At 34.5% G+C, this 26,713-nt stretch overlaps 2 protein-coding genes across 24 annotated transcripts in view; one reads left to right on the top strand and one right to left on the bottom strand.

Annotated features, from left to right (window-relative positions):
• Positions 1–34: 34 nt before the first annotated feature.
• Positions 35–15,110, bottom strand: LOC126816301 (uncharacterized). Of its 2 annotated transcripts, none has more exons than XM_050542621.2 (5): positions 14,966–15,110; positions 12,857–13,912; positions 11,394–11,681; positions 10,268–10,299; positions 35–3,930 (listed from the first exon to the last, which is right to left on the bottom strand). In XM_050542621.2, the coding sequence occupies exons 2-5, from the start codon at positions 13,878–13,880 to the stop codon at positions 3,622–3,624; spliced, it is 1,653 nt and encodes a 550-aa protein (XP_050398578.1). In that variant the 5' UTR covers positions 13,881–13,912; positions 14,966–15,110; the 3' UTR covers positions 35–3,621. The 2 variants fall into 2 exon arrangements, with proteins under 2 accessions (XP_050398578.1, XP_050398579.1); XM_050542622.2 differs by lacking the exon at positions 35–3,930 and adding an exon at positions 3,950–7,060.
• A 236-nt stretch (positions 15,111–15,346) lies between these two features.
• Positions 15,347–26,713, top strand: part of LOC126816302 (zinc finger and BTB domain-containing protein 44) — a 47,446-nt gene continuing 36,079 nt past the window's right edge. For 19 of the 22 annotated variants that reach the window (XM_050542642.2, XM_050542631.2, XM_050542641.2 and 16 more), the window contains exons 1-4: positions 15,349–15,558; positions 19,650–20,590; positions 21,345–21,548; positions 23,241–23,281. In XM_050542642.2, coding sequence (XP_050398599.1) covers positions 19,726–20,590; positions 21,345–21,548; positions 23,241–23,281 — 1,110 coding nt within the window. In that variant the 5' untranslated portion in view covers positions 15,349–15,558; positions 19,650–19,725. Of the gene's footprint in view, positions 15,559–19,649; positions 20,591–21,344; positions 21,549–23,240; positions 23,282–26,713 lie in introns of all 22 variants that reach the window. The other 3 variants (XM_050542623.2, XM_050542624.1, XM_050542626.2) reach the window with 2 other exon arrangements.

Here is a 26,713-nt window from a genome sequence, read left to right as displayed (position 1 = left end):
CTATATCCACAAACAATTACAAACATGGACAATCTAGTTTTTTTTAATAAAGGTTTTATTCACACCCATATACATCTTGTTACAGCGATTTGTGCCATAAGTTCAAAATTACATCATTAATAATATAGTAGCAACATCTCTGTAAAGTTACGTTTCTTTTGTTCTGTGGGTTGTTATTCTTATTGATGCCCAGTAGATTGGCTAAGAGAGAGAGAGAGAGAGAGAGAGAGAGAGAGAGGACCCTACTCCTTTGAGTCAAAATGATGCCACTTGGACTCACAGGCACTTGAAAGGATTAAAATACAAATTCTTACTACTGCTCGACTATATATTATAGTATATAGTCAAGCAGTAGTAAGAAGTTTTATTTTAATCCCTTCAAGTGCCTGTGCTTGGACTCAATGACACTTAGTCTGCCGCCAGCCGCCCATAAATAGAACAGAGAGTTGTGTATTGGTAAATAATGCCCGATCTTAATTTTCAGTTCAGGTTTTGAAATTATTTTGCACAAGATTGTCAGCATTAATTTCATTTGAGTTACAGTATGTGTTAATAAAACTTTTTTCTCAACTTTCAAATAAATTATACAATAATATTGTTTCAATTTACAAAAAAATATGGTGATTTTATAAAATTTACAAACACAAGTAGATATAAAATACAAGGAATGAAAGAACGGGTGAATAATTAATGAGGAGATCCATAATCTTACAAAAAAAATATATTTCAACAGAAAACACACACAGGTCACGTTTTCGGGGCTAGATTAACAATTAAGTAAAACATGCACGTGCTTGTGACATCATGGGAAGGGAGGTACCATAGAATTTCTGATTTGTTAGCAATCTCGGTTCCCAGAGATAAGTTTACCCTTTGTTTATAGGTGGGAAAACTCGCGGGTCATTTTAAATGTCACGTGATGTATTCTTCCGTGGGTCGGTTCACAAAGACCGGAGATGGCGGCTCAGAAATTTTGCGTACTTAACTAAATCACTCTTATGTTGAGCGTTAAAAATAGTTCCCAGTAAATCATCATAACGGCTGTTTTCAATGGAACTTTTGATTTCAAGATGTGGAAAATGTTCCAAGGATCATTTATATGTAACCCATGCAACGAACCGATGCCTAATCGTCGAAAAATCTGCAGCATTTCATTCAAACAAATCTAGCCAACCATGAGCAACTAATTTAAGACTGATTAATGGCCAGCGAGTTTTCCCAGGCGAGTAAACTTATCTCTGGGAGCCGAGATTGCTTTGTTAGATGACAAATTTAAAATATTTAATTTAATTAAGAACTGTTAATTAGTTCTTCCATGATACTTCCATCGCTTTTTTCTTTTCTTACCCAGGTCGGGAAGGTGACCCAACACCTTGTCACATCCGGGACTGAAAGCTCACAATTTGACACTTAGAGATAGACATTTAATACCATTCCTTCCCCCGCAACCCCACCGTCCAAGGACTACTCACAAAATAAACCATTACGTATGCATATATTTCATAATATACAATATAATAATAATAATATGTACACCATTCATGATATCGAGTAATACCACACCAATTAAATAAATTATATTGTCACACATTCACCTGTAAAACATTACTGATAAAAAATCAGATATACATGTATATTTTTCTTTATTCTTTAACTAAATGCAAATACACGCAAATATCATTGAATACTGCCAATGAATAACCTATGGTTGTATTCAATGGCTTGGACAAGTACTACTTTTGTCTGGAATGACCTCACTTTCAGAATTACATCAAACTGTAATGGGGTCACCACTAGGCAAACACAATTTTTGTAAAAAGGAAAAAAAAGGGTGAAACCTATAATGAATTTTAAGGTTATTGGTGATTTTTTTGTTTGTTGATAATCTGGATAGTACAGTGTATTTTGAGATTTGCATGTAGTTATAGAATTAAAACAGAACTCAATGACCATTGAATACCGCTGGGGTTATTCAATGGTTCACTCGAGTATATCCTGCCGCATTTCACTCGCTATCGCTGGTGGAATACTTTAATGATAATTGATTTCTATCTATATATTATCTATTCCAACTATATTATATTTGACCGGAGTCAAATCAAATAAGATGTTTCTTTCAATTTGTTCTATATTCTAATACTATATTTAACAGAATCAGTCAAATTTAATTCAAATTAATTTATAGAACTGAGATGAAATCCGGTTACAAAGAGTCTTAGTTTTCTGCATTAACTGGGCTAATGAAGACAGCATAAGCCATACAGTGTGCTATGCGATACGTTTTGTGCTGTAGAGCTATTCTCTACTCCAACTGTTAAGAGATCTTTAACATGCAAAACATGCAACGAACAGTATATTCTGTCCAATTTGAACGACTAGACGCTCTTCTATGCTAGGCCATGTCCTGTATCACTGACGAAGGGAGATCACCCTGGTTAGCGAACCAGCACTATACTCACAGGCTCTTGATGTAGCGAAATGAAATGAAATAAGATGCAATTGCACATATAATACACATCAATGAAATCTCAAGTTTTATTCCGAGCATTTGTATTATATTGATAAATTGGTTTGTAACTAAAAATGCTGTACTGAAAGTAAAGATTTCACAGCCCACACCCCCCACAACTTAAGTACATCACTCTTCCGGCGGAAATAAACAGTTTTTGGTTAAACATCTCGTTATTTAAAATTGTTTGCTCTGCATATATTCCTGTTTAAATATGTGAAGATAGTATAATCCCATGCTAAACGAAGGTACATCAGACTTTGGTAGAATAAAACGGCAGTTTATTACAACCCTTTGATATCAAATCTTTTATAAATGTCTTTCTATATAGAATTTCACCAATCTTTTCAGGAAATATCAAAATTAACAAAATAATGTCTAGATTTGCAGCAGGCATGCATTTTATCAATTTTCAAGTTTTATAACATTAATAATGCCAACTTGGGACCCTTTGGTATTTTTCCTGTTGGCTTAGTCTTTCTATATAGGATTTCACCAACCTCTTCACGAAATACCAAAATTAAGAAATGTCCATATTTGCACCCTTTATGCCTTTTATCAAATTTTACAATACTGGTATATTAAAAATCCAACATCTCGCACACATCTTTCATCCAAGATATAATTCAATGAATAGTGGTTTGTGAATTTAGTCAAAACAGAACTTTCACCCAACATAATATAACAGATTAGAACTACCAGAACTATGTTTTGTTGCTATGGAAACAGCAGATTTACATGATGTAATACTGGGTTTGATTGTATTTGGTCAAAACACAAGTTTCATCAAATATAATACAATCAATTAGGAAAACCAGAACTTCTTTTTTTTTTGCCAAGGAAACCGTGGATTAACACAACTTCCATCCTATACAATAGATTAGCAATACCATAACTTTTTTTTTTGCTGCCAAGGAAGCCGTGGATTAACACAACTTTCATCTTATACAATAGATTAGAATTACCAGAACTATTTTTTGTTGCTAAGGAAACTGTCTTCCTATACAATAGACTAGAAATACCAGAACTATTTTTTGTGGCTAAGGTAATGGTGGATTAACACAACTTTCATCCTATGCAATAAATTAGAAATGCCAGAACTATTTTTGTTTCTAAGGAAACGGCGGATTAACACGATGCAATTCAAACACATGTTTATTAACTAGATCCTTATTACTAAACTCTTCTTCACAGATAGGACACGCTACCCAAGCACTACCCATCAAATTACCGTCATCGGTGTGTTTTTTTAACATGTGTTTCTTAAGTGTTTCTTTACGGGCGAATGTATCATGACAAATGGGACATTTTACACGAACTTGTAAATGCTGAGACTGTATGTGACGAGAAAGGTTGGCTTCACTCGTAAATTCTTTTCTACAATACTTGCATGGGATTTTATTGACTTGTTTCTTACCAACCTGAAATAATAATAAAAAAATATAGTTATTTATTAAAAATACAACAAAAAAAGATTTAGTCATTAACATCCCGAACAACTGCATACAAAAGCACATCGAAAACACAAAATTATTAAATCTTAGAAATATCTATAATAAACAAACGTCACAACTACTGTAATATGTTGATTTGAACAAAGATTCAAAAAGATATCTTGAGCGGTTTATGCCTTGGAAACAATGTCTTGGTGATAAGACGGACGCCATACGAATATCCTTTCCTTTTAATAGGAAAAAAACCCAGTGTGAACATTAAGATCAAGGTTTGATGACAAATCAGAAAATGTTTGATGAACCTGGGGATCACATGGCTAAGACGCTGGCTCGCTAGCCTGGAGGTCGGCTGTTCGATCCCTGCATTGGCCGAGAAAGTTCATCCAGATTTTCCGGAGTGGTTTCCTCTTGTCAGTGATGCAGGACGGACGGCCTGACAAGGACAGCTGTCTAGTCGTTTGGATGGGACGAAAACCGAGGTCCCATGTATACATTGAAATGCACGTAAAAGATTCCTTGGCAGTTGGAATTCGATATAAGAGTAGGCGATAGTGCCGCTGCCCGGGCAAAATCTCCCTCATAGCACACTGTATGGCGTATGCCCGTCTTCATTAGCCCAGCATAGGAGCGGAACAGTTGGACGTTAAACCCCATTTCATTTCATTTCATTTCGTTTCGTTTGATAAACCTACCTGATCGCAACGGAAAAACAGAACATTATGAATGACTTTTAGCGTTTTTTGACCCAATACCTAGGCTGCTTGCGTTCTGTCATATATACATGTACCTAGGCCTGGAAATACTGATGAACTGTCAGGCACTATTGAACTAGTACCTGACATTTTGACACACATCAGAGATTTATGCCTGCTAAGCCTGAATTAGTGCCTGACATTGTCTGTGACAGGTGGCTTATTCCAGGCTTGCTAATAATGTAATTTTCATTGTTTGTGGCTAAGTATGCTAGGCTTGCAGGAATATTGCAACAGAAATCTAACTGTTTTGTTTTTGCCAAATCGAAAAGATTTTATATCTTATCAGTTTCAAATACATGTACATTAGTTTTAAGCATTTCTTATTAAACAGATATTAAGGAACAAGCCAACGTCAATCCTTCTCCTGTCTCTCCCCTACTTTACTAGAGTGACCACAACATTTTTCTAAACTATCAAGGGTCATAACTCTGTAGTTGAATGTGTCCATTTTTGTCACACTTTGAAAATATTTTAACTGGTGTAAATTCACTAAAATATATCATGGTGCAACAAGAATAATAACTGATCTTTCAAAAATATTCTGATTTATTAAAATTTGGAAAATTCAGTTCAATTCATCAAATTATGACACTTTCATATGTGTGATCATGCTAAGGGGGTTGGATGGTCGAATGGTTAGCGAGTGCGCGTTGTATCAGTAGGTCTGTCATCGAGTCGACTGGCGTGGTTATGATTTCCTGGTTGTACATGACAAGGAGTAGGGTCGTCTGTCCAACGTTGTGGGTTTTCTCCGGGTCCTCCGGTTTCCTCCCACTGCTAAAGACCTCTACATGCAAGCGAATTATTGAAATAAAATTGTTGGTCCCGAAATGACCCAGTTTGTGTCGAGTGCACATTAAACCCCATTCCTGTCTGTCTGTGATCATGCTATTGAACATTTTAAGATAATTCTTTCATTCCTAAAATTAAGAACTGCTAATAAAACAAACTTGTCTCATAGTTGAACGAAATAATTCAAAATTCAGCTCAAATCATTCTATTACACTCACATACTGTATTTTATCATGCAACTGAACAATTTTAGATATTAATACATTCATTCCTAAAAAAATCAATAACTGCAAATATAACACACTTGTTTTAATGTTGAACAAAAAAAAACCAATAACAAAACAATTAAATGACCATCTCATCAAAAGTTTAATAAATACCACCAAACGGGAACATAATTACATGCGAAACAAAATTATGACTTTTCTGCAGGTGGGGTGGGGCGGAAACAGTTTTATTTGTACCGGTACCAGTACCTGAAACCCTAGCTATACTAGAGAAGGAATGAGTCACAATGCCGTTGCAATGAAAATTCGTTGTATAATCCTGGATATTCGAAGTGCATTCTAAAAATTTAGACTGCAATCTAGAGTGTATTCCCAATATTCTGGCCCATTCTTGTTGCCAGGCAAATGTTTTGCTCATAATCAAAACTATTCAAAATTTTTGATGCGTATTCGAAATGAAGAAATATCAAAAAGCCTTTGAAATGTATTCTAAATGCACTCTGACTGCATTCTATATAGTATTATGTCATTCAAAACATTCTGATAGCAATACAAAGGATAATAGAAATGGCAAATCCTGCCAGAATCTTCCAAATGCACTTTGAATGAGTAATTGAGCTGCATTCTGTTTGAATTCTTAGACATCCGAACCATATTCAAAGGGCATTCCAGAGCGTTCTGACTGCATTCGAGGCACCTTCCAAACAGACTCCGGGCGGTATTTGGGCAGCAATTGACCCATACTCCTACAGCATTCAAGGTGCATTCTAAATAGTCCTACTTTGTTACAACTACATTCAAGAGCTAATACACCCAGAATGTGCCAAAATAATTTGAGGTGCATTCTAAGTGTTCAAACGTCAGTCTCATAAAGTGTGACAGGACCTGGGTATTGTGAACTTTTGTGCCAGACATGTATTAAATACTTTGAAATTAACCTAGGAAAATTGAATGTATTCTAAAATTGCAAATTCTCTACATTTTACTCCTGTAAAGTTATGGTCATTCATTTTTTTTTTGTTGCACCACAGAAGTCCATGAATCAAAGATTGACGGAATAGCCATAATTTTGTTTCGCATTCGTACATATTTCCTTATTGTACCATACGAATACGTTCATTAATCTATGCTCTTGTTCATATCAGGGTGATATTTCGCTTTATGTTCTTTAAGATAATCCTTTCTTGAATAAAAGTGTCCGCAAATAAGACACTTGTGTCGTTTATTTAAATGTTTTCCATCAATATGACGTTTAAGATGTGAATTAAAGTTGAATTTTTGATCACAAATAGTACAGGTGTACTTCTTTCGCAAAGGTGGATCCTATAACGAGAAAAGAAAAAGGGAGGGACTCAGAAAAAAAAGTTCAATAATTTGTCACGAATGACAAACATATCTAAATTAGAAGATTATGCATTTGATTTTTTTTTTCTTTTGAGACTTTTCTTCACAAGTAAATCTCAATTTATTATAACCTGCTTAATAAAACAAATTGCCAATTTCCTAATTTTTATCCTGATCAGTGAAGATCAACAAATCTTCACGTCAGGAAATCAACCTATTTTGATAACCAGTTGTCAAAATGTTGGGGTTTACAATAAAAATAATAGAAAACAAAATGGAACATTTTTGAATTATAATCATTATTATGTACATGTTTATATATATTATATGCTGGATGTTTCAATGTAATAAAATCTTATCTTATCTATCTTATCTACAGCCTATCATATAAGTCAAAAAATTTTTAATGTGAAAGCAAAATTTCCATCTCTTCTCGGTCACTTTTGTAAATTTTATAACAAAACTTTCTCAATTAGTAATGATTGTTTATATTGGAGAAAATGAAAAAGAAACAGGCATGGTATAAAATGTTAATTTCGTGCCTTTAATATTTATCACCGAGTGAGATGAGTTATTTACCCTTCAATCTGAACCCACTATAGATCGACGGCACAATATCTATCCTTGTAACATGGATGGGAAATCTTCCATTGTTTTTTTTGTTGAATTGGCAGATTGTTTTCTCTCTAGTAGATTGGGTGGAGCTTAACCATGCAATAACTAGACATGTTCAATGTTTTTGCACCCTTTTGCTGGTTTACACTAGTTTTAGTAGAAATCATATAGAGAAGTGGGGTGGGTTTTCTGTGAAATACGATAAGCATGTTGAGCAGTTGTCAATGTTACAAGTCATTTATAGCACGCTTTATAGCCGTGCAATAAATATACCTTGGCCTAATGTTATAGTTGAAAGACATTTGCTGATTTACAAGCACCTTTGCTTTAAAACACTAGAAAAGCACAGGTAAAAAAAACCAAACTAACTTTGAACAATTCCAAACCATTTTGTCAATTCACGTTTTCAGTTCATTAAATGAACAAGGACCAATATATTTATATCAAAAAACACAAATCAACAACAATTATATTCATTTTAACACTTTGGACGGCAGTAATATTAATAATCACTTAATTACTTATTACAGTACAGAGCAGGCATTCCAACCTAAACACAAATTAAAATGTCACAAGAAAGTCTGTTTTTATTTCCACTGTTTTCAACAAACGAATTCTTCCTATTCCCTACGATCACAAATTATCTTTTCTGTAATCTTGTCACTACAATACAGAACAGATTTCTTAACAGATTTCTCATCAGAGACATAAAAGTCATTCAGTCAACGTCCTATCAACTACGTTTATCACCACACTTCCACATATGATATTTTAGTGTGTCTTTCCTTGAAAACGATTTTCCGCAAATTTGACAATAAAAGGAGAGTTTTAAATGTCTACTTTGTATGTGTCTTTTAAGATGTCCTTTCTGAGTAAACGCATGACCACAAATTTTACATTGTAAATCTGGCTTGTCGACTACCTACAAAAACATAAACAAGTAGACTTTAAAATTTGTAGTAATCAATTATTAGTCAGATGTCCAGTAAAAGATTTAGAATTATGTATGTGATCCAACAAAGTCAAGAAAAACAGACTCTGTATGTGACCAATTATACCGAAATGAAAAGTGGTTAAAATATCTTACTTTTCTGCACCAACCGAGCTAATGAAAACAGGCATAAGCCATGCAGTTTGTTAAAGTCCATCAATCTCTTTTACAGAGATATTAGAGGACTCGTAATGCTCTGTAAAAGATGACTGCCTTTAATATGTGCCGTCACAGCACGCGACGTCAATCATTGGCTGAATGGCGCATGTGTTGTTTACATAAGACGTTATTGCTTCGGGCAGAATGCTGCTTTTTAGTCATTTTAATACCCATTTACACTAAATAGGAAATAATTTTTACCTACAAATACATCAAACGTTTTTATTTATTTTTCTAATACATCAAAAAAATGTTTTAGAATTTAATTTTTCGGTGTAAAAAAGTTAATATTGGAGACTCATTAAGTCGCATTGATGTCATCCTTATCAGTGATTGTCGTGGCCTAGCGAATATTCACCGCTGATCAGTGTGACAGTCCATTTTGAAACAAAATAAAAGTAGAGCTAAAATATCAATTCACTAAACTCAAATCAATATATTGTAACATACATGGAAGGCCTGTTTCACAGTACATGTTTATCTATGTATCTATTTTTTTCACCGCCCCTAGTTATTTAAACATGCATTATGCAAGAGCTAAATCTGCCTATTGCAGGTCTTTCTTTAGGACTGAAATGTTATATAAACTATTAATTAGACATTAATTAACTGATCCAGGCCTTAATTAACTCTTGATGGCATCAGATTTCTCCGATATTAAATAGATTAGAATGGTTCAGTGATACTTTGATTTAATCAAATATGGAGGACTGAGGCTTGGCTTCGATCAACCAGTACGGTGGTTGAAATTATTGCACACATCTGTCAAACCTTCAAAGGCTAATATCTTCGCTTGCAATAGAGTAATTCGAATGAAATTTTCAAATTATTCATTTTACATCATCTACTTTCGAACTATTATAGCAAGAATGGCCAGTTCTTTATCTAAATCTTACATAATGTATCTTTAATATAACCCTAATAAATAACCAATTAAGCAGAATACTGACAAGAAAAAATAGTGACAGAATAAAAGACCTGTCAGAAGAAAACACAAGCAATATTCAAATTCAGTTCTCACCAATGACCATCTTTGAAAACTTTATAACAATACATGTTGTCTAGATGGGGAAAAAAGCTAAAAAAAAAAAACCCAACAGAAAAGGAATTTCATAACAACTGCTGTTTGGATAAATTTGTTAAACTTCTGAGATATTACCTTAATTCTAAAGCTGTAAATCTGCTGATGGCACAGACAGATGGACACCATATTTCTGCACACTTGAACGACAAGATTGTTTAATTTATGCCAGAAGTTCTGAAGGTTGTCCACCATCCTGAACATTTTTGTTTTTTATGCATTGAAATTCCCATCCATTACCATACAATGAAAACATCCATATGTCATACATACTGAAGATAATTCATTCAAACTAAGGATTCTATTCATTCATGCGTTGTCGAAAAGAGAAATATCTTACCTGAGTTAGCGTACTTCCTACTCTTCCTGGACCTAAAACAGAAAGACAAAAATACAAAACATTATGTTGTTTCAACTGTAGAGTACCAATCTTGCCTAACAGTGATATCAATTGCACACTTGATTTAAAAAACAACAACAAATAAAAATGTCTGCCAAGCAAAATTTTCAAACAGCATCCCTGAAGGAGACTTCAGTTTGCAAATGTCCCCAGGCTACATGTTTTTTACTCTGCCAATGCTTTTGAATCCCATGACATGACTCCCTTATGCGTGACATGAAAAGTAAATAGTGTTTCAATGATTTGCGGAGTGGGTAAAATTCAACCTAATATCTATGACTTTCATTTCAGGGATGTCTAATAACTTGCAAAGTATGATATTGTGAAAGATGAATCACTGATTTCTAAAAGGCATCAGTCCAAAAATGGCCCAGTTCCATTCAACATTTATAAAGACCAGGATCAACCCCAGATCAATGAGTTGGTGTCTTTTTAAATAAGCCACAGTGACACCCGAATATAATTCTAAAGTCAATAGTATATATAGCAGGAATTCAACTTCAAACGTTTGTCAGTCGATCTTTTTAACATATTTTGTTTATTTATGATTTCAGAGAATATGACAATTTTAGTATTATCGCATACACTACACATAAAAGCTAAAAATATATCTGTATTTATTGTGTTTAAAAAGAGAAATAGAGAGAGAGAGAGAGAGAGAGAGAGATAGAGATGGTTTAACCCCTGGCACAAACTATGTCATTTCAGGACAAAAATATGGTTCAATTTTATTTCACTAATTCAACATGGGAGTCAACCAGAGGACCCAGAGAAAAACCACAAGGTTAGATAGGTGACCCTACACGTGGTCACGTACAAGCGGGGAATCAAAACCACACCACTTAACTCAATGACAGACCTTATGATGCAATGCACATGCATTAACCATTCGGCCAACCACCATATCGTGTTCAAGGTTAAATTCTTTGCAATTATAATTTTATGGCATATAAATTGACTGACAGGCAAGTTCTTCAGCAAGTCAATTTCATTGTCATTAAATCAAGGTTCGCAAAAATGACTTCAAAACAGGAGCCCTGCAAACTGAACTCATAAATGTACATACCCTGTGACATCTGACCAGACTGCATCATCTGATTAGACATCATTTGTTGATTGACACTTGTTTTTATCATCTGACCACCCTGACCAGATGACTGACCTTCGTTTCTTTGAGCAAAACCAATGGGATATAAACCAATAGACCCATCTTGTGATGTGCTAAAATATTCATCTCCTTCGTATTCATCTCCCTCATATCCTTCAACTTCGTACCCTTCTTCATAACCATCACCTTCATACCCTTCCTCATACCCTTCTTCATCATAACCCTCTTCCCCATAATCTCCTTGTCCTGCAATACAAAATATTCAAATCACACAGAGTTGGATTAAGCTTGTATTGGGCATCTGGCTGAAAATGTAACTGACGCCCATGCATCAACAGTGTGAAAATGGGGCATACTCTGGTCATTGTCCGTCATACTCTCACAAATGCAATTTGTATATCAGTATGGTAGACAGGTTTATTTGGCACAAACATATACAGCATAACAAATAATTATAAAATTTGGGGTCGTCTGGCTGTAGCTCAGTCAGCCTTCCCCTTAATCTGATCTTGAAAAATGTAGACCTGAAACCTTCCCTGTGTCTTCTTAGTCAATTACTGGGACTGTCCTTATACCGGTAATCAATCCATGTATTTCTTTTTCTACAAAACGTCAACACAGTATAAGATTCAGCTAACAGAAATGAAATAAAATGTGGTTAAATGTCTTACTATTGTGCACCAACCGGGCAAATGAAGACTATGATGGGCATTCTGCAATCTGCATGGGCAGCCGGATTTCAACCCACTCTTCATCGAATTAAAATTGCTCTATGGACATTGGTTTCCATCCCATCCCAATAGTCATTTTTCCTTGCTTGGTACTAGCTACATGTAGACAAATCCTAAAAGCGGTGGTAGGGGGGGGGGGAAGGACACAGGACACACAACCAGAATGTATCGGGTTTGAATGAATACTGACATTGACCAAGAAGATTCTTTAGAATTTCTCAAGCTTGGTTTCCACTTGTGAATGGTGGTGCTGCGGACTCACAAGGAAAGGGTATCTAGTCATTTGGTTGGGACAAAAAAATAACGTCCTGTGTACAAATTTGTATCACACACATTAAAGATCCCTTGGTAATTAGAATCTGACAAAAGAGTAGGTGGAAAATTACCATATAAATCTCAAAGTGACAGATGGATTCTTTATGAAAAAGACAACATATTAATCATTGTCTAATCACATCTATTTCGTTTTTAAAAATCCAAAATATGCTTTCAAATTTTAATGTTAATATTTCATCTGGTGATGTATTAAGCAAACTTTTGTTTTTAACAACATGACTACAACTGGTCTATGTGACATGTCAAAGTCATAAGCACACCAAATAAAGAACTGCATGAATGAGGATGTTCTAACAAATGAATGAGCATGAATAAATTGAATGGAGGTTGGTAGGGGCCTTAAGAATGCATTACCTTGTGGTTGTGATCCAATTCCATGTTGCCAATGCTGGCCCCGATCCTGAACTTTGGCATAGGCAGCTGCTTTTTCAGCATTATTATAGCCCTCGTCTTGGGGTTCCTCCTTCACTTTAGTTAAATCAACGTCAATAATCTGATTATCAATGGAGGACTTGGATGTACATGTACTGGATGATGGTTGAGCTACTGGTTTGGATACAGAGGAAGGAGGGTTAATTACTAGATGAGAATGACTAACTTTAGGTTTAATACTAGCTATGGGATCTTTAATGGAATTTGGTTCGGATTTAATTTTATTTTCGAGTGTCATTTTCATTTTTTCTTGCTTTATTAATTTTTTCTGCACTTCCGTATAATGGATTTCGGAATCATAGTCTCTTTCATCTCCTGAATCCTCACCCATTAGCGGTGATGCAGACTTCCCACTTTTAGGCATTGACAGACAAGATTCACGACTTTGTTCATAGTCTGTAATTCGGTTTTGATCATAGGTCCCTGGGCGTTTAACAATACTTTTTGACGAAGATTCTTCAGACAGTCTTTGCACCTTAGAAAATCTTTGAGGTGATGGATTTCTTTGTGGTGATCGTTTCTGAACAGTTCTATTTTGAGGAATTTGACCACCATGTCCACTTAAATGAGTATCTCGCATTGGTAATGCAGGGTGAGGCGAAATGATTTGGGGCTTCTTGTCCATAGCACCATATTGATTCGACCAATAGCGCGGATCATTTATGGGTGGCTTAAGTGGTCTCTCATTGCCCCCTGGTTGGTTAACTCCCGGTTTCGGATGAGGATCTGTAGCATAAAAACTTCTGCTTTTGAAGGTTATACTCGAATGATCAGTTTTGGAAACTTTTTCATTTAGAATATAATTAAATTCTGTGCCGCTGTCCACAGTCAGAAAAAGATGGCCAACAACTTTAATGTTTTCATCAAATTCAACATGGCCATGACACACAGCTTGTAAATTCTTCACCAGTGCAGAAATAAACTGGGTGGCTTTTATATCTGCCATTTTTTATAGTTTTGGTAAAAACAAACAATTGTCTGAAATGAAATTAATAACATTTAATTTGAATTGAACAACCTGTGTAGTACTCATGAAACATAATGAAAAGCTTCAATTAATATAAGAAGAAAAAAGCTATGGTAAGCCTCATGATTCAAGACGAAATAATAAGCATTTTGTAAATTCTAACAACCAATGGATATCATTGTTTTGAGCCAATTTAATCAGTTACAGAGGTAGTGATTCTTGACGGCTGTGTCATGTAATACTATCTTGTCAGTAAATTGACAACAGGCCTACCGGTACTGTCTATGGCATGGTTAGGGTTTCGTCTACTTTCATTTTTAGCTAAAAACAACAACAGTTCGCTGGTTTGCCAGATTTCAGTTGATGGGATCCAGATCACAAAATCAACCTGCAGAACAGTAGTAAACCCCATTTCAACCAAGCAGAGAGAAAGAGAGAAATGGGGTTTAACATCCACTCAACACAAATTTTTGTATTAACATATGGTTCCATAAATTTATTCCAATAATTTGCTTGTGCATAGGGGTCTTTAGCAGTGGGAGGAAACAAGAGGGCATGGTACCACCAACCAATCAGGAATCACGTCCAGTTCTTTGGGAAAGCCTGTTCGGTCTTATATCCAGTGCCATACAAATAATGTCAATTTCTATTTTTTTGTATGGTACCTATTCAACATACTACCTACTTAGCATGCAGTCCTAATCATGCAGTTTTTAATCTACAAAATAACAATGAATGATAATAATAACAAAGATTAAGCTTGTTTGTAGTCTACTATGTTTCTTCTTTTACATGTAGATACTAGCTACTCTCTAGTCTATGACTATCTACCAGCAGCTAAATTGGGTAGATCTAGTTTTATTACTACTTGCATTTTATTCTAATGTTTATGTGATAAGTATTCTGAATTCATAAAATTTATGTTTTGTTAGATATCTAGTAGATGTGTATATCTAAAGCAATTTTAATTGCTTTGTTGTTTATTTTTCTTAGGGCGCTAGTACCAGTTTCAGTTTGTTTTGTACCGGTGGCGGAAATTTACCGGTGTGCATTATCATTATTACCTTTAGCCTACATGTAGATGCCCATACTCAAACTACTATTAAGTAGCCTAGTGCAATACATGTATGAAAAGCTTCAAATACAAACGGTTGCAGATCTTGGAAACATTTACGTCCACAAGCAACGTTTCCTGTATTTTGCTGAACAATCGCTCGGTTCTTTCCGCCTGTTCATTAAAATTTACGGATTGACTACGCATTGGATTTGACAAAATTGCGTTTCCCCTTCATTGACAACACAAAACCATTCACTCTTGTTTGATTCCATTTGATTACATCTGTTTAAAGAGAAGGGAAAAGGAAAACATTTTTTGCAATGAAAATATAAATTACGTCTAAAATAAGGAGACACCTTCCGTAGTCCATCTTCAATCCTTATAGAATGCCTCGGCGTAATAAACCGGAAACGACCGAAAGAAGGCCATGAGAAAGAAGGGAATATTTGCGCCAGGAATTTCTTTGTTATTCAGAATATAAAGACCTCTTATGCATACGTAATCAAATTTTATGTAAACTTATAACTGTCGCGCACAGCAATATCCAAATAGTGTATCAAATGTATGCTAATGAATTACAGAATCCGTTATAAGTTAACGGTAAGTTTTTGTGCCTCAAACACACGAGCAGCCATATTTGTTCAACGGTGTTGCAACTTGTGCTGAGTAGGTCAAACCTTTGTAATGCAAATCATGAGCCGGTTACCTTTAGCCTACCGGTACCTAAAAGCAAATCCCTTTCAGAAGACCTTATATGTCAGAAGTTGGTACCATAAATCAAATCGAATTATTAATCTTTTTAATTCTTTTCTTTCGGTTTTTTTTTTATTACAAGAAATGAAGAAGAAACTGATTTTATCGTTGACCCAGACCAGTACAGTAGTAGCCTACAGGCTAGTAGCCTATATCAAATTGAATCAAATTGAAATTATCTTTTTTAGGTCTATAGGAGCCTATTATTTTTTTTTATTTACACAATTTACCGATTACATGACATTTTGGTCCCACGATATTTCTGACTTAGAACCTCTTTTGGACTAAACAAATGTGATCTCGAGTTATTAGACTTGGGAAGGTGATATCTGGGGCTCGGGTTGGTGACGTTTCGGACTTAAAAGGTTCAAACAAGTTCATGATGAACCAAAAACAATTTTACAAAAATAACATGCAGGTAAAATTTACCGTTCATCATCATGCTGCACGCACAGTATAGACCTGTACTCTGTAGTCTTAATTAAGGAAATATTTCAAGTGCTTATAATGTTTGCAAAAATAATGTTCTTTGGTGGATGAGAAAACACGCGAGTTGTCAATCAGCAGTGTTTTTATTTCTTAAATCTTTTATAGATCTGTAATCCTGTGTAAATTAAAGGAACAGCAATATTTCCATTGTTGAATGTTTCTTTGTATATGTTTCTTTGTATAAATAAGAATAGCAGAGGAATTTATTTGAATTAAGCAAACCCAAAACATGAAAAAAAAATATTGCCATGAAATAATTATGTGGTTATTAAAAGGCTCTATTAAACGATAAAACATTTATTGCACTTATGGTTCTGTGATAAACATCTTTTCCAGTAAAGGTAATATAGTTTAAAAGAAAAGAATAATGTACTGATGAATTTATTTGAAAATGATCTACTCAAACACACACAAAAATATTTACATGACAGGCACGGTTATTACAAGTCCCTACAAAGCTGCACTTTGACATGCAAACCTGGATAAGCGAACAATAGAAGGCAGTATCAATTGACAAATTAGTACATGCAAAGAAAAGTCTTTTCCGAAAATATTAGAAATGGCAATGATAAAAGCGGGATGATTAAAGCCAATTAGCGGATAATCCCATGTCATTACAGTACATGTATGTGCAAAGAAATCTTTGTTGGATGAGGAAAAACGTGAGTTGTCACTCTTTGATAATCACTGCCGTATCGTGTTGATGGCAATTATTCTGTTTGATAAAAGACTTTAGGCATGTACAATTATAAAAACCTCGGCCGTGATAGGTCAATCAAGCTAGTTTACTACCAATTTGATAAAAGAACTCCATGTATCACTAAATAACACAAATCTTTGAACGATGTTTTATTTATTCATCGTTTATTATTGTCCGAAAAAGGGTGCGATACCTTGTCATTATGAAGTCTGAACAGTCAATTGTACATGTATGGAGTCTGAAAGGACGCAGAACCGAAACATTGTGCTACCATAATTTATTGCGGTAACAGAGAATGAAATATTTGTTGTTCAATTATCAATCCAATGCTATTTATACCGGTAATTTACATAGCATTAGCAATGTCTACAATTAACTTCGGTGAAATGAAAAGACATCCTTTATATGAAATAAAATGGGGTTTAACGTCCTACTGTTCTGCTCCTACTGGGCTAATGAAGACGGGCATACATGTATGCCATACAGTGTGCTATGAGCGAAATTTTGCCCGGGCAGCAGCACTATTTTTGGCCTACTCTTATATCGAAATCCAACTGCCAAGGAATCTTTTGGTTCAGAGTGGAGAAATTTGACTGAAATTTTCAGCATATTCCCTTTACATTATCTAATTTTTATACGCCCACATTTTCATGTGGACGTATTATGCCGTCGCCCCTGTTTGTACGAAAAATCACGTTTTTAGCTTGTGGACCCTATAGAGGTCACAATTTTTATCCGATTTTGTTGAAACTTGAAATGTAAGTTTATAACCCAAAGATCTCAGTTCCTTTCGATATTTGCGCATATCGGACAGTAACTTCCTGAATTATGGCCCCTGATTGTACGAAAAATCACGTTTTTAGATTGTGGACCCTATAGAAGTCATAATTTTTATCCGATTTAAAAAAACGTTCTATTATATCACCGTTACACCCTAAGGATGACTGAGTTCGAATTTCGTGAAAATCGGCCCAAAATTGACAGACAAAATGGCCGCCATTCGTTCCTAAATAGCGTAAGAATATGGTATATCAAGGTTGTGGACCCTATAGGGGTCACAATTTTTATCCGATTTTGTTGAAACTTGAAATGTAAGTTTATAACCCAAAGATCTCGGTTCCTTTCGATATTCGTGCATATCGGACCGTAACTTCCTGAATTATGACCCCTGATTGTACGAAAAATCACGTTTTTAGCTTGTGGACCCTATAGAAGTCATAATTTTTACCCGATTTAAAAAAACGGATTATTATATCACCGTTACACCCTAGGGACGACTGAATTCGAATTTCGTGGAAATCGACCCAAAATTGACAGACAAAATGGCCGCCGTTCGTTCTCAAATAGCGTAAGAAAATGGTATATCAAGGTTGTGGACCCTATAGAGGTCACAATTTTTATCCGATTTTGTTGAAACTTGAGATGTAAGTCTATAACCCAAAGATCACGGTTACTTTTAATATTCACGCATATCGGACCGTAATTTCCTGAATTATGGCCCCTGATTGTACGAAAAATCGCGTTTTTAGCTTGTGGACCCTATAGAGGTCATAATTTTTATCCGATTTAAAAAAACGTATTATTATATCACCGTTACACCCTAAGGATGACTGAGTTTGAATTTCATGAAAATCGGCCCAAAATTGACAGACAAAATGGCCGCCGTTCATTCTCAAATAGCGTAAAAATATGGTATATCAAGGTTGTGGACCCTATAGAGGTCACAATTTTTATCCGATTTTGTTGAAACTTGAAATATAAGTTTATAAACCAAAGATCTCGGTTCATTTCTATATTTGCCCATATCGGACTGTAACTTTCTGAATTATGGCCCCGGATTGTACGAAAAATCATGTTTTTAGCTTGTGGACCCATTAGAGGTCATAATTTTTATCCGATTTAAAAAACCGTATTATTATATTACCCTTCCACCCTAAGGACAGTTGAGTTTGAATTTTGCGAAAATCGCCCCAAAATTGACAGACAAAATGGCTGCCGTTCGTTCTCAAATAGCGTAAAAATATGGTATATCAAGGTTGTGGACCCTATAGAGGTCACAATTTTTATCCGATTTTGTTGAAACTTGAAATGTAAGTTTATAACACAAAGATCTCAGTTCCTTTCGATATATGTGCATATCGAATTGTAATTTCCTGAATTATGGCCCTTGATTGTAGGAAAAATCACTTTCTTGTTAGCTTGTTCTCTATCCATCTCTCGAAAATGTGGGCGTATCCTGCCTGGCAGCCGCTGGTTAACTATTATAGTGAGAACTGCCATTCTTTATCTAATTGCCATACTGTCCCTTTAACAGAATTTGTCTCCACTATTTTCAATGTAAATTAAACCTTTTAATTTACAATTAGATTGTTATTTATAATTTTAAACAATGTTTTAAAATTTCTGTAAATGATTTCATATGTATATTTGATTATTTCCAACCTGATGTACATGTAGCATACCCTTCAGATTCTCTTTAAATCATATAATTATTCATTATCCATATAGAATGCTTTTAGATGGTTAAGAAATAGTTACATGGGTACTAAGTATTATTAGAATATAAAAAAAACAACATTTCTTTTGTTCAGTTGGTTCACTAAAATTATTTGAAGTAAGATTTTCCAAATCTCAGAAATGGAAGAAAATGTAGTTTTGATAATGATGGATACATGTAGCGTGTACATGTACTGTCCTTTCCAATAATATTTTGTATTATTAATGAAACTTGTTTGATCTTTTTTTGTAGGTTTGTTGAAAGCTAAAGGTACATGCATAAGAGAGAATTGTTAACTGTAAGCTTTTAAAGTTTATTGGAGGAAAAAATGTCAAGCGAAAGATCTGCTAACCAGTTTATTTCTGCCCTGGTGAAGAACTTACAAGCTGTGTGTCATGGCCATGTTGATTTTGATAAAAATGTGAAAGTTGTGGGCCATTTATATTTAACTGTGGACAGTAACTCAGAATTTAATTATATCGTCAATGAAAAAGTGTCCAAAAGTGATGAATCTTCAACAACATTTATCAGTAAAAGTTTTTATGCCACTGATCCCCAACAAAAAACACCAAAGAAAAATGTAGATAGACCTCTTCCTCCTCCCACTCCAAATGTGTTGGGAAAAACTCGATATGATATCAGTGTTGACTTAACAGAGGAAAACTTACGTGCATCAATGATGGGTGGGAGTCCATATAAACAAGGTGTACACCGTCAAGGTGCTCAGTTTTCTCCATTTCACAAACCTGTTGCTAAAAGGCGACTTCCATCCCAAAGACATTATTCACCAAATTCCAAAGTTCAGAGACTTGTTGATAATCCAGTAAATATTAGCACCACCCCCTCTAGTCCAATAGATATTGACTCTGATATAACAGTGACATTTGCCACGCCTGAAAAATCACCATCTGGTGAATCCAACATTGAAAATCGTGTGCCGCCCATTGACCCAACAGGTCAGACTGCGGTTGAAAAATTTGACGATTTTGAAGTTTTTAAAGCAGATGGTTACGAGGAAGGAGAGAGTGCTAATAATAGTGTTAACGAATCTTTAGAAGAAACGGAAGAAGAAAATGATACACAGAAGAACACAGAAACATCACCATCAAAAGATATACATAATGTCGATTTATCAAGAGTCAAACATGAAATTAAAAACTCTGAGGGTGATGAAAGTCTATATGGTGCTTCTAGTGAGTTTTATTTATACATGTACCAGGGTTCTTATTCATGAAAACTTAAACTGTAATACATTTAGTTTATGGATGCAGCCTTTTCATTGACTGTGGTTTAAAATCTCAAAGTACAAATATTTGCTCTTCTTAGCCAATAGAAAGGCTGCATTCTTAAAATATTTTAGTTAAAGTTTTCGTGAATAAATGAAATGAAATGGGGTTTAACATCCTACTTTTCTGCACTGACTGGGCTATGATGGAAATTTTGACCGAACAGCAGCACTATGACCTACTCTTAATTCGATTTCCAACCGTCACAGGGTCTATTATGTGATGGTCACTGCACGCCGTCGTGTACATGCGACATTAGTTTTTAGTGCCATCTGATCGACTCGTCCTGCATACAAATCACACTGGAAAATTACTTTTATTCCATGCCAAGGAATAACCATGCCAAGTTTCATGAATTGGCAAAGCCATAGTTTTTTTTTCAATGGGCGTCTCGCTGAAGAACAAGATGAGTACCACTTGGGGACCAATTCCTTGTTCTAGAATCAACAGGGTTCGTTCATTGCAGGGGCGGTGGGTAACTCCGCAGAATATTTCCCTTTAAAAAAGGCGAATAAATGTTCCTTACTCTACCTGGCTTTTGAATCCTATGCCATCATGAGTGACTAGAAACTCAACCCTATCGCTATCGACAACATTAGCATACATGTATATCATGTTATCGTAAATGGTGTGAATTATTGTATTATTTGTATATTTGCAGGTCAATCGCAGCGTACTGGTGATGATAGTATAACCGGTGAATCAAATGATGATGAGTTCTTTGCTAGTTTACGTGAACAAACTGTCGGACTCTATCCTGTGGGAGGTGTACATATAAATGAATCAAATAATTCTAATCAAAGTTATAGTTTAGACATTCCTAATTTATCTGGTGTCAGTGGTCAAGTTTCTGCTTATGTGCCAGGTAGGATTTGTGTCCATTTTTTGTCAGAAAGCTACATGTATACTATAAAACCAAGCATGGAAATAAGGCAGAAATTGTCAGGTAGTAATTCAGGCTTTGTAAGACAATATTCCTCTGATCTGTCATTTTGTCTTTTTCGTTATGTCTTTACTGTTAATATGGTCTTTTACATAGTAATAACTGAAAAGACATTCTTACAAATTTGATTTTGTTACATTTCTGTAATTTTTGAGAGTCCTGCATGGCTATTGCATATACATGTACTTCCTCTTGAGTTACTGTATAAACCTAAAGAAAAGAATACAGTGAAAATTTCCTTAAAAATTAATAATTACTTTTCAAAATTTGTCTTACCGTTATTTGTACTTTTTTGTGAAAATAGCCCACATACAGAAATAGAAATTTATAATTTGTTTATAGCATGTCATTAAAAGTGTACAGCTAGAGCTGGCCGAAATATTTTGATTTTCGAAATAAAACCTCCACAGAAAGGAAAATCATCAAAAAATACTCTGACAACACTGATATTTTAAATACTCTTAAAAAAAGTAGGGGATATAGAAATGCAAATACGTATGCAGGTTGCGATATGATAAATAGTCATGGACATTTGACATGCTTTGAGAGTATGTTCACAGATGAAGAACTTATCGCCCAAACAGAACCACTGGTGACTGAGCTGCACATGCCATGCGCAATAGCGGCATACACGTGGGAGGGGTTCATTGTCAAATTTGACACCTCAAGGAATAGTTAATGAAAACTGCCGCGTGCTGGTTTATCCATGTTTGCTTTCCTATCGGTTCTTGCATAAGATTTACTGTTTAGCGTATCATTGCTTTAGTGTGTTATGTTTAATTTGACCGAGAGATGTGTTCGTCAACGTCAATCGACAACACTGCAACAATTGGCCGTGGCACTGCAAGAGGAGTGGGTCAGATTGCCCCAAATCGTAATTGGACAGTTGATTAGGAGCATGCCATGACGAATTGCTGAATGTCTGAGGATTGGTGGAGCAATTACTCATTATTAAGACAAAAATCAAAAACATCCATTTTCACTTTTGACGGTGTATCTCTTTGCGAGTGAAATGGGGCCATCAGATAAGCTGCCCTTATGAACTGTTTATGTTCATGTGTAGGCTTGTGATTAACATACACTGGTTACCTCCACAGTGCATTTCTGCAGTTTTGTATTGTTTCTGAATATCCCCTATTTTTTTTTTGAAGAGTATAGTTTAATTCAGTATTCTTGTATTCTAAATGTAAAATTCATTTTCAAAAAGACACATTTGAATTAGAAAAACGAGCATGTCCCATCAGGTTTCTCCATTACTGTTAGGCTTGAACAGCATAGATCAGTGACATCAAAATAACAACACTAGATACAGTAATCTATTGATAAAAGATGGTGGCGTCTTGTTACGCCCGAGCAACTTACATGGATGAAATTTCAAATTATCATAACATTTAAAATACTGAACGGAATTAAACCATTTTTAGACTGATATTCTTATTAGAGATCAAACGTTAACAATATTTTAGTTGTAAGGGATTCCTATAGCACCTTTAAGTTGTTTGATTATAGTACGTTCCAGTATGTAATTGTACATACCGGTACAGGTTCCATAATGTACATGTGTACATGTTTGTATTGTATATAACATTAACATGCTGATGTATTTATTTACAGTGGCCGGCACAAGCAGTGATGGTTTAAATAACACAGCAATGGTAAGTAATGATTTGTTTATCTACTGTATAAAACCAACAATAAATTTCACCAGCTTCCATATTAATTTAAGACGAATTGACACTGTTAAACTTAACACAGAGCAAAACAAGTATACAGCACAGGCAATACAAATTACATACATATAGATACATATTCTCAGATATGATTTTAAAAAGAAATTACAGTCGATGATACTGCAGACAGAAATAAGGGTTTTGGTTTTAATAAGTAAAATTCAGTTACAAGATATCTATCAAAGACAATGACATTAATGCTTTTCTTTGGGGTTACACTACCCAGGTAAGCAAATTGCGATATTGAAGTATCTCGGTGTTCTGCAAAAAAATCAATATCAGTTCCCCCAATTCTGCAAAAGTCAATATAATTTCCCCCAATTCAGAAAAAAATCTATATCAATACTACCAATTCTGCAAAAATCAGTTCTTACAATTCTGCAAAACAAGTACTCCCAATTCTGCAAAAATCAGTATCGATTCTCCATACGCTGCAAAAATCAATATCAATTTTCCCAGTTCAGAAACAAGCAATTTCGATTCTCCCAGTTCCGTAATACGAAAGGCTCAACAATAATTTTTTGCCTAAATGTATGTGAATTCCCATAATGAGAAATGACATGGGAACATCAAACTCGACATGCTTATTATTTAAAAAAAATAACAAAAAGGGCACCATAATCCTACAGTAACTGGTTACAATGAGACTTAAGAGAAAAATGGAAAAATCCACCTTGACTGCATAGTTCTTTTCCTGTCAAATTCAAGAATTTGAATGGCTTTAAAATGCAAATGATCGAAAAGATATACATGTACACATGTATTTAATTAATACAGTTATAAATACAATTTAAAGATGCATTATGTACATGTACATGTAAGAGTTACATGTAAATCTGCCTATTCCAGTTTTTTTTTTGGCCTCAATCAAATGTTATATAACTTAGTATTTAGACATTTATTCACATGACAAGCCCATAATGAACTCTCTGGATTATCAGATGTTTGTGATTTTTAATGGAATTAAACACGATCACCATTTGAAAATTTTATTTAGAAATGGATTATCCGTTATCGTAACAATGTCGTTATTCCTTTTTCATTATCTAGTTTTATACTATTATTGTAACAACAAGAACTGTCAGCTCTTTATCTAAATCTTGCATAATGCATCTTTAAGCACCAAAGGATCAAAGACATAAGATATGAATAAAGTATTGCATTACAAATGTTTACAGTACATCCAACACTTTTGTATGTGGAAGCCGGTGACATTTCTTCTTGGTTTTATACTTAAATTCCATGAATATCAGTAGGTATAAACTTAAATTTGATTTGTTAAATAAAGTCTCAGTAATAATGAATCAATCCTACATTCTAGCCTGGAAACAAGGCACCTGTCTTCACAGACAATGTCCAGCACAAATTCAAGCACAAACCCTCTGTGTTCTATTGATATTATTATATTAAGAATAAATGGCTGGAACAAAAATAAGAATTTCTGTTACTAGTTCATTAGTGCTTGAAATTAAATCTCTAATTATCGTTTGAGGAATTTTGAATTCCTTGTAAGCTACAGTATTAGGCAAGTTGAATCTCGAAAAGGTATATACATGTAGGCCCTAAAATGGTTTACAGTAATTCCATTCAGTATGTACAAAGATATGATGAATTGAAAATTCAAAACTTTTGGCATCCTGTGCAGACGATATTAAAACAGAATATGATCAAACCAAGTCAGTGCCACCTACATGTACACGTAAAATTTTTGCAATAGTCTTTTGAATTCAGTTAAATCCAAGCCTGGAGATTATCTATCGTTGGTATTGTGGATATTGTTTTCTAAATTAAATGTTAAATAATCAATTTGAGAATATTTTAGCATGGATTAAGCCATAAAAAATTAGATATTGTCCGAAAAATGCACATGATGATCAGTGAAATTTTGATGTGGTTTTTGATTATCATTATCAGTGTACATGTACACTATACACTACATGTACTGGTACTACAAATTAAAATGGAAATTAAATGAACATGTACAGTTGTTCACCAACCAGGTTAATGATAATGAAGATGAGAATTAAAATAGACTTTATAGTTGTTCTAATTAAAGATTATTTTTGTTGAATTTAAAAATTTATGTCTACTGATATTCACACAATCTTTTTTTTTATTGTTATGCTTGAATTTTATTTTCCTTTATTTCAAAATCTTGATTATCTCCCACAACAGAAATTCTAATAGACATAGTTAGCAGAAGATTCCACTTTATTTTGTCCTTTTTAAATGTTCTATACGGCTCATAGCCATATGTTGATTTTAAAACATTTGAATAAAAAATATTAGATTTTGTTTGTGGGAAGAACATCAATCTTATGAAACAAGGAAAGAAGGATTGTTCTTAAAGGTACACAGGTTCATTTCCTCTTAGTACATGTACATGTACATATATATTTCAAATCATACTGTGGAACAAGGCCAAGATGGATTTATTTAATATTTTTCATATGCCTACCAGTACATTAGATTCTAGAATGTGGTTATATATTTTAGCGTCATCCTCATCCGTCCGTCCACAATTTCTTGTGCACAAACTACATTTGTCGTTCAATTTCTTGTTACTCCTTGAGTTATTTATATTTACATGTAACTCAATCCTGTGAATGAAAATGCATTATTTAGACCTGACATTGAAATGAAGAATTCTATTGAACAATTTCTGATAATTATCAAGTTTTTGGCCTTGATTATGTCATAGAATCATGTGAAATCTCCAATGATGTTATACAGAAAGAACCCACATTGAAATGTGGTCGTATATTGCCATCGCCCCAGTCCGTTGGTCTGGTGTCCACGATAGCTTGTGGATGCTATATGGGCTAAAGTTACATGTAATAATAATATCTGATAGACTTTAAATTTATCTCAATGTTTAAGATCATAAGACGATGAAGCCTATTGATTTTCAAAAATTTCCAGCAATTACTGCCAGAGTTATGGCCCTTGATCACTCTAAAAAACTCTTGTGGACACTCTACAAAGAAGAAGGCTAAAGTTAATATCCGATTGACTTTAGATTTATAATTTATACACAGTGTTTAAGGTCATGAGACAAAGAAGCCTATTGATTTTCAACAATTTCCAATAATTACGGCCAGTGTTCTGGCCCTTGATCACTTTGAAATTATAATTTATACACAGTGTTTAAGGTCATGAGACAAAGAAGCCTATTGATTTTCAACAATTTCCAATAATTACGGACAGTGAACTGGCCCTTGATCACTTTGAAATATCTTGTGGACACAGTATTTGATGTCATGAGTCGAAGAAGCTTATAGATTTTCAACGACTTCTGATAATTACTGCAAGAGTTTCTGCCCTTGATCCCTTTGAAATATCTTATGGAGGCTTTAG

The sequence above is a fragment of the Patella vulgata genome, chromosome 3 (genome assembly GCF_932274485.2).
Source record: "Patella vulgata chromosome 3, xgPatVulg1.2, whole genome shotgun sequence".
In the NCBI taxonomy this organism is placed as follows: domain Eukaryota; kingdom Metazoa; phylum Mollusca; class Gastropoda; family Patellidae; genus Patella; species Patella vulgata.
This window is presented reverse-complemented; position numbering and strand designations above follow the sequence as displayed.

Bases quoted from the DNA above. Each gene is read 5' to 3' on its own strand.
- LOC126816301 (XM_050542621.2), bottom strand. From the start codon at position 13,880: ATGGCAGATATAAAAGCCACCCAGTTTATTTCTGCACTGGTGAAGAAT. The intron at 11,682-12,856 runs GTAATGCATTCT...TTTGTATTGCAG, and splicing joins AATTGGATCACAACCACAAG to GACAAGGAGATTATGGGGAA. The intron at 3,931-10,267 runs GTAAGATATTTC...TTATTATTTCAG, and splicing joins TAGGAAGTACGCTAACTCAG to GTTGGTAAGAAACAAGTCAA.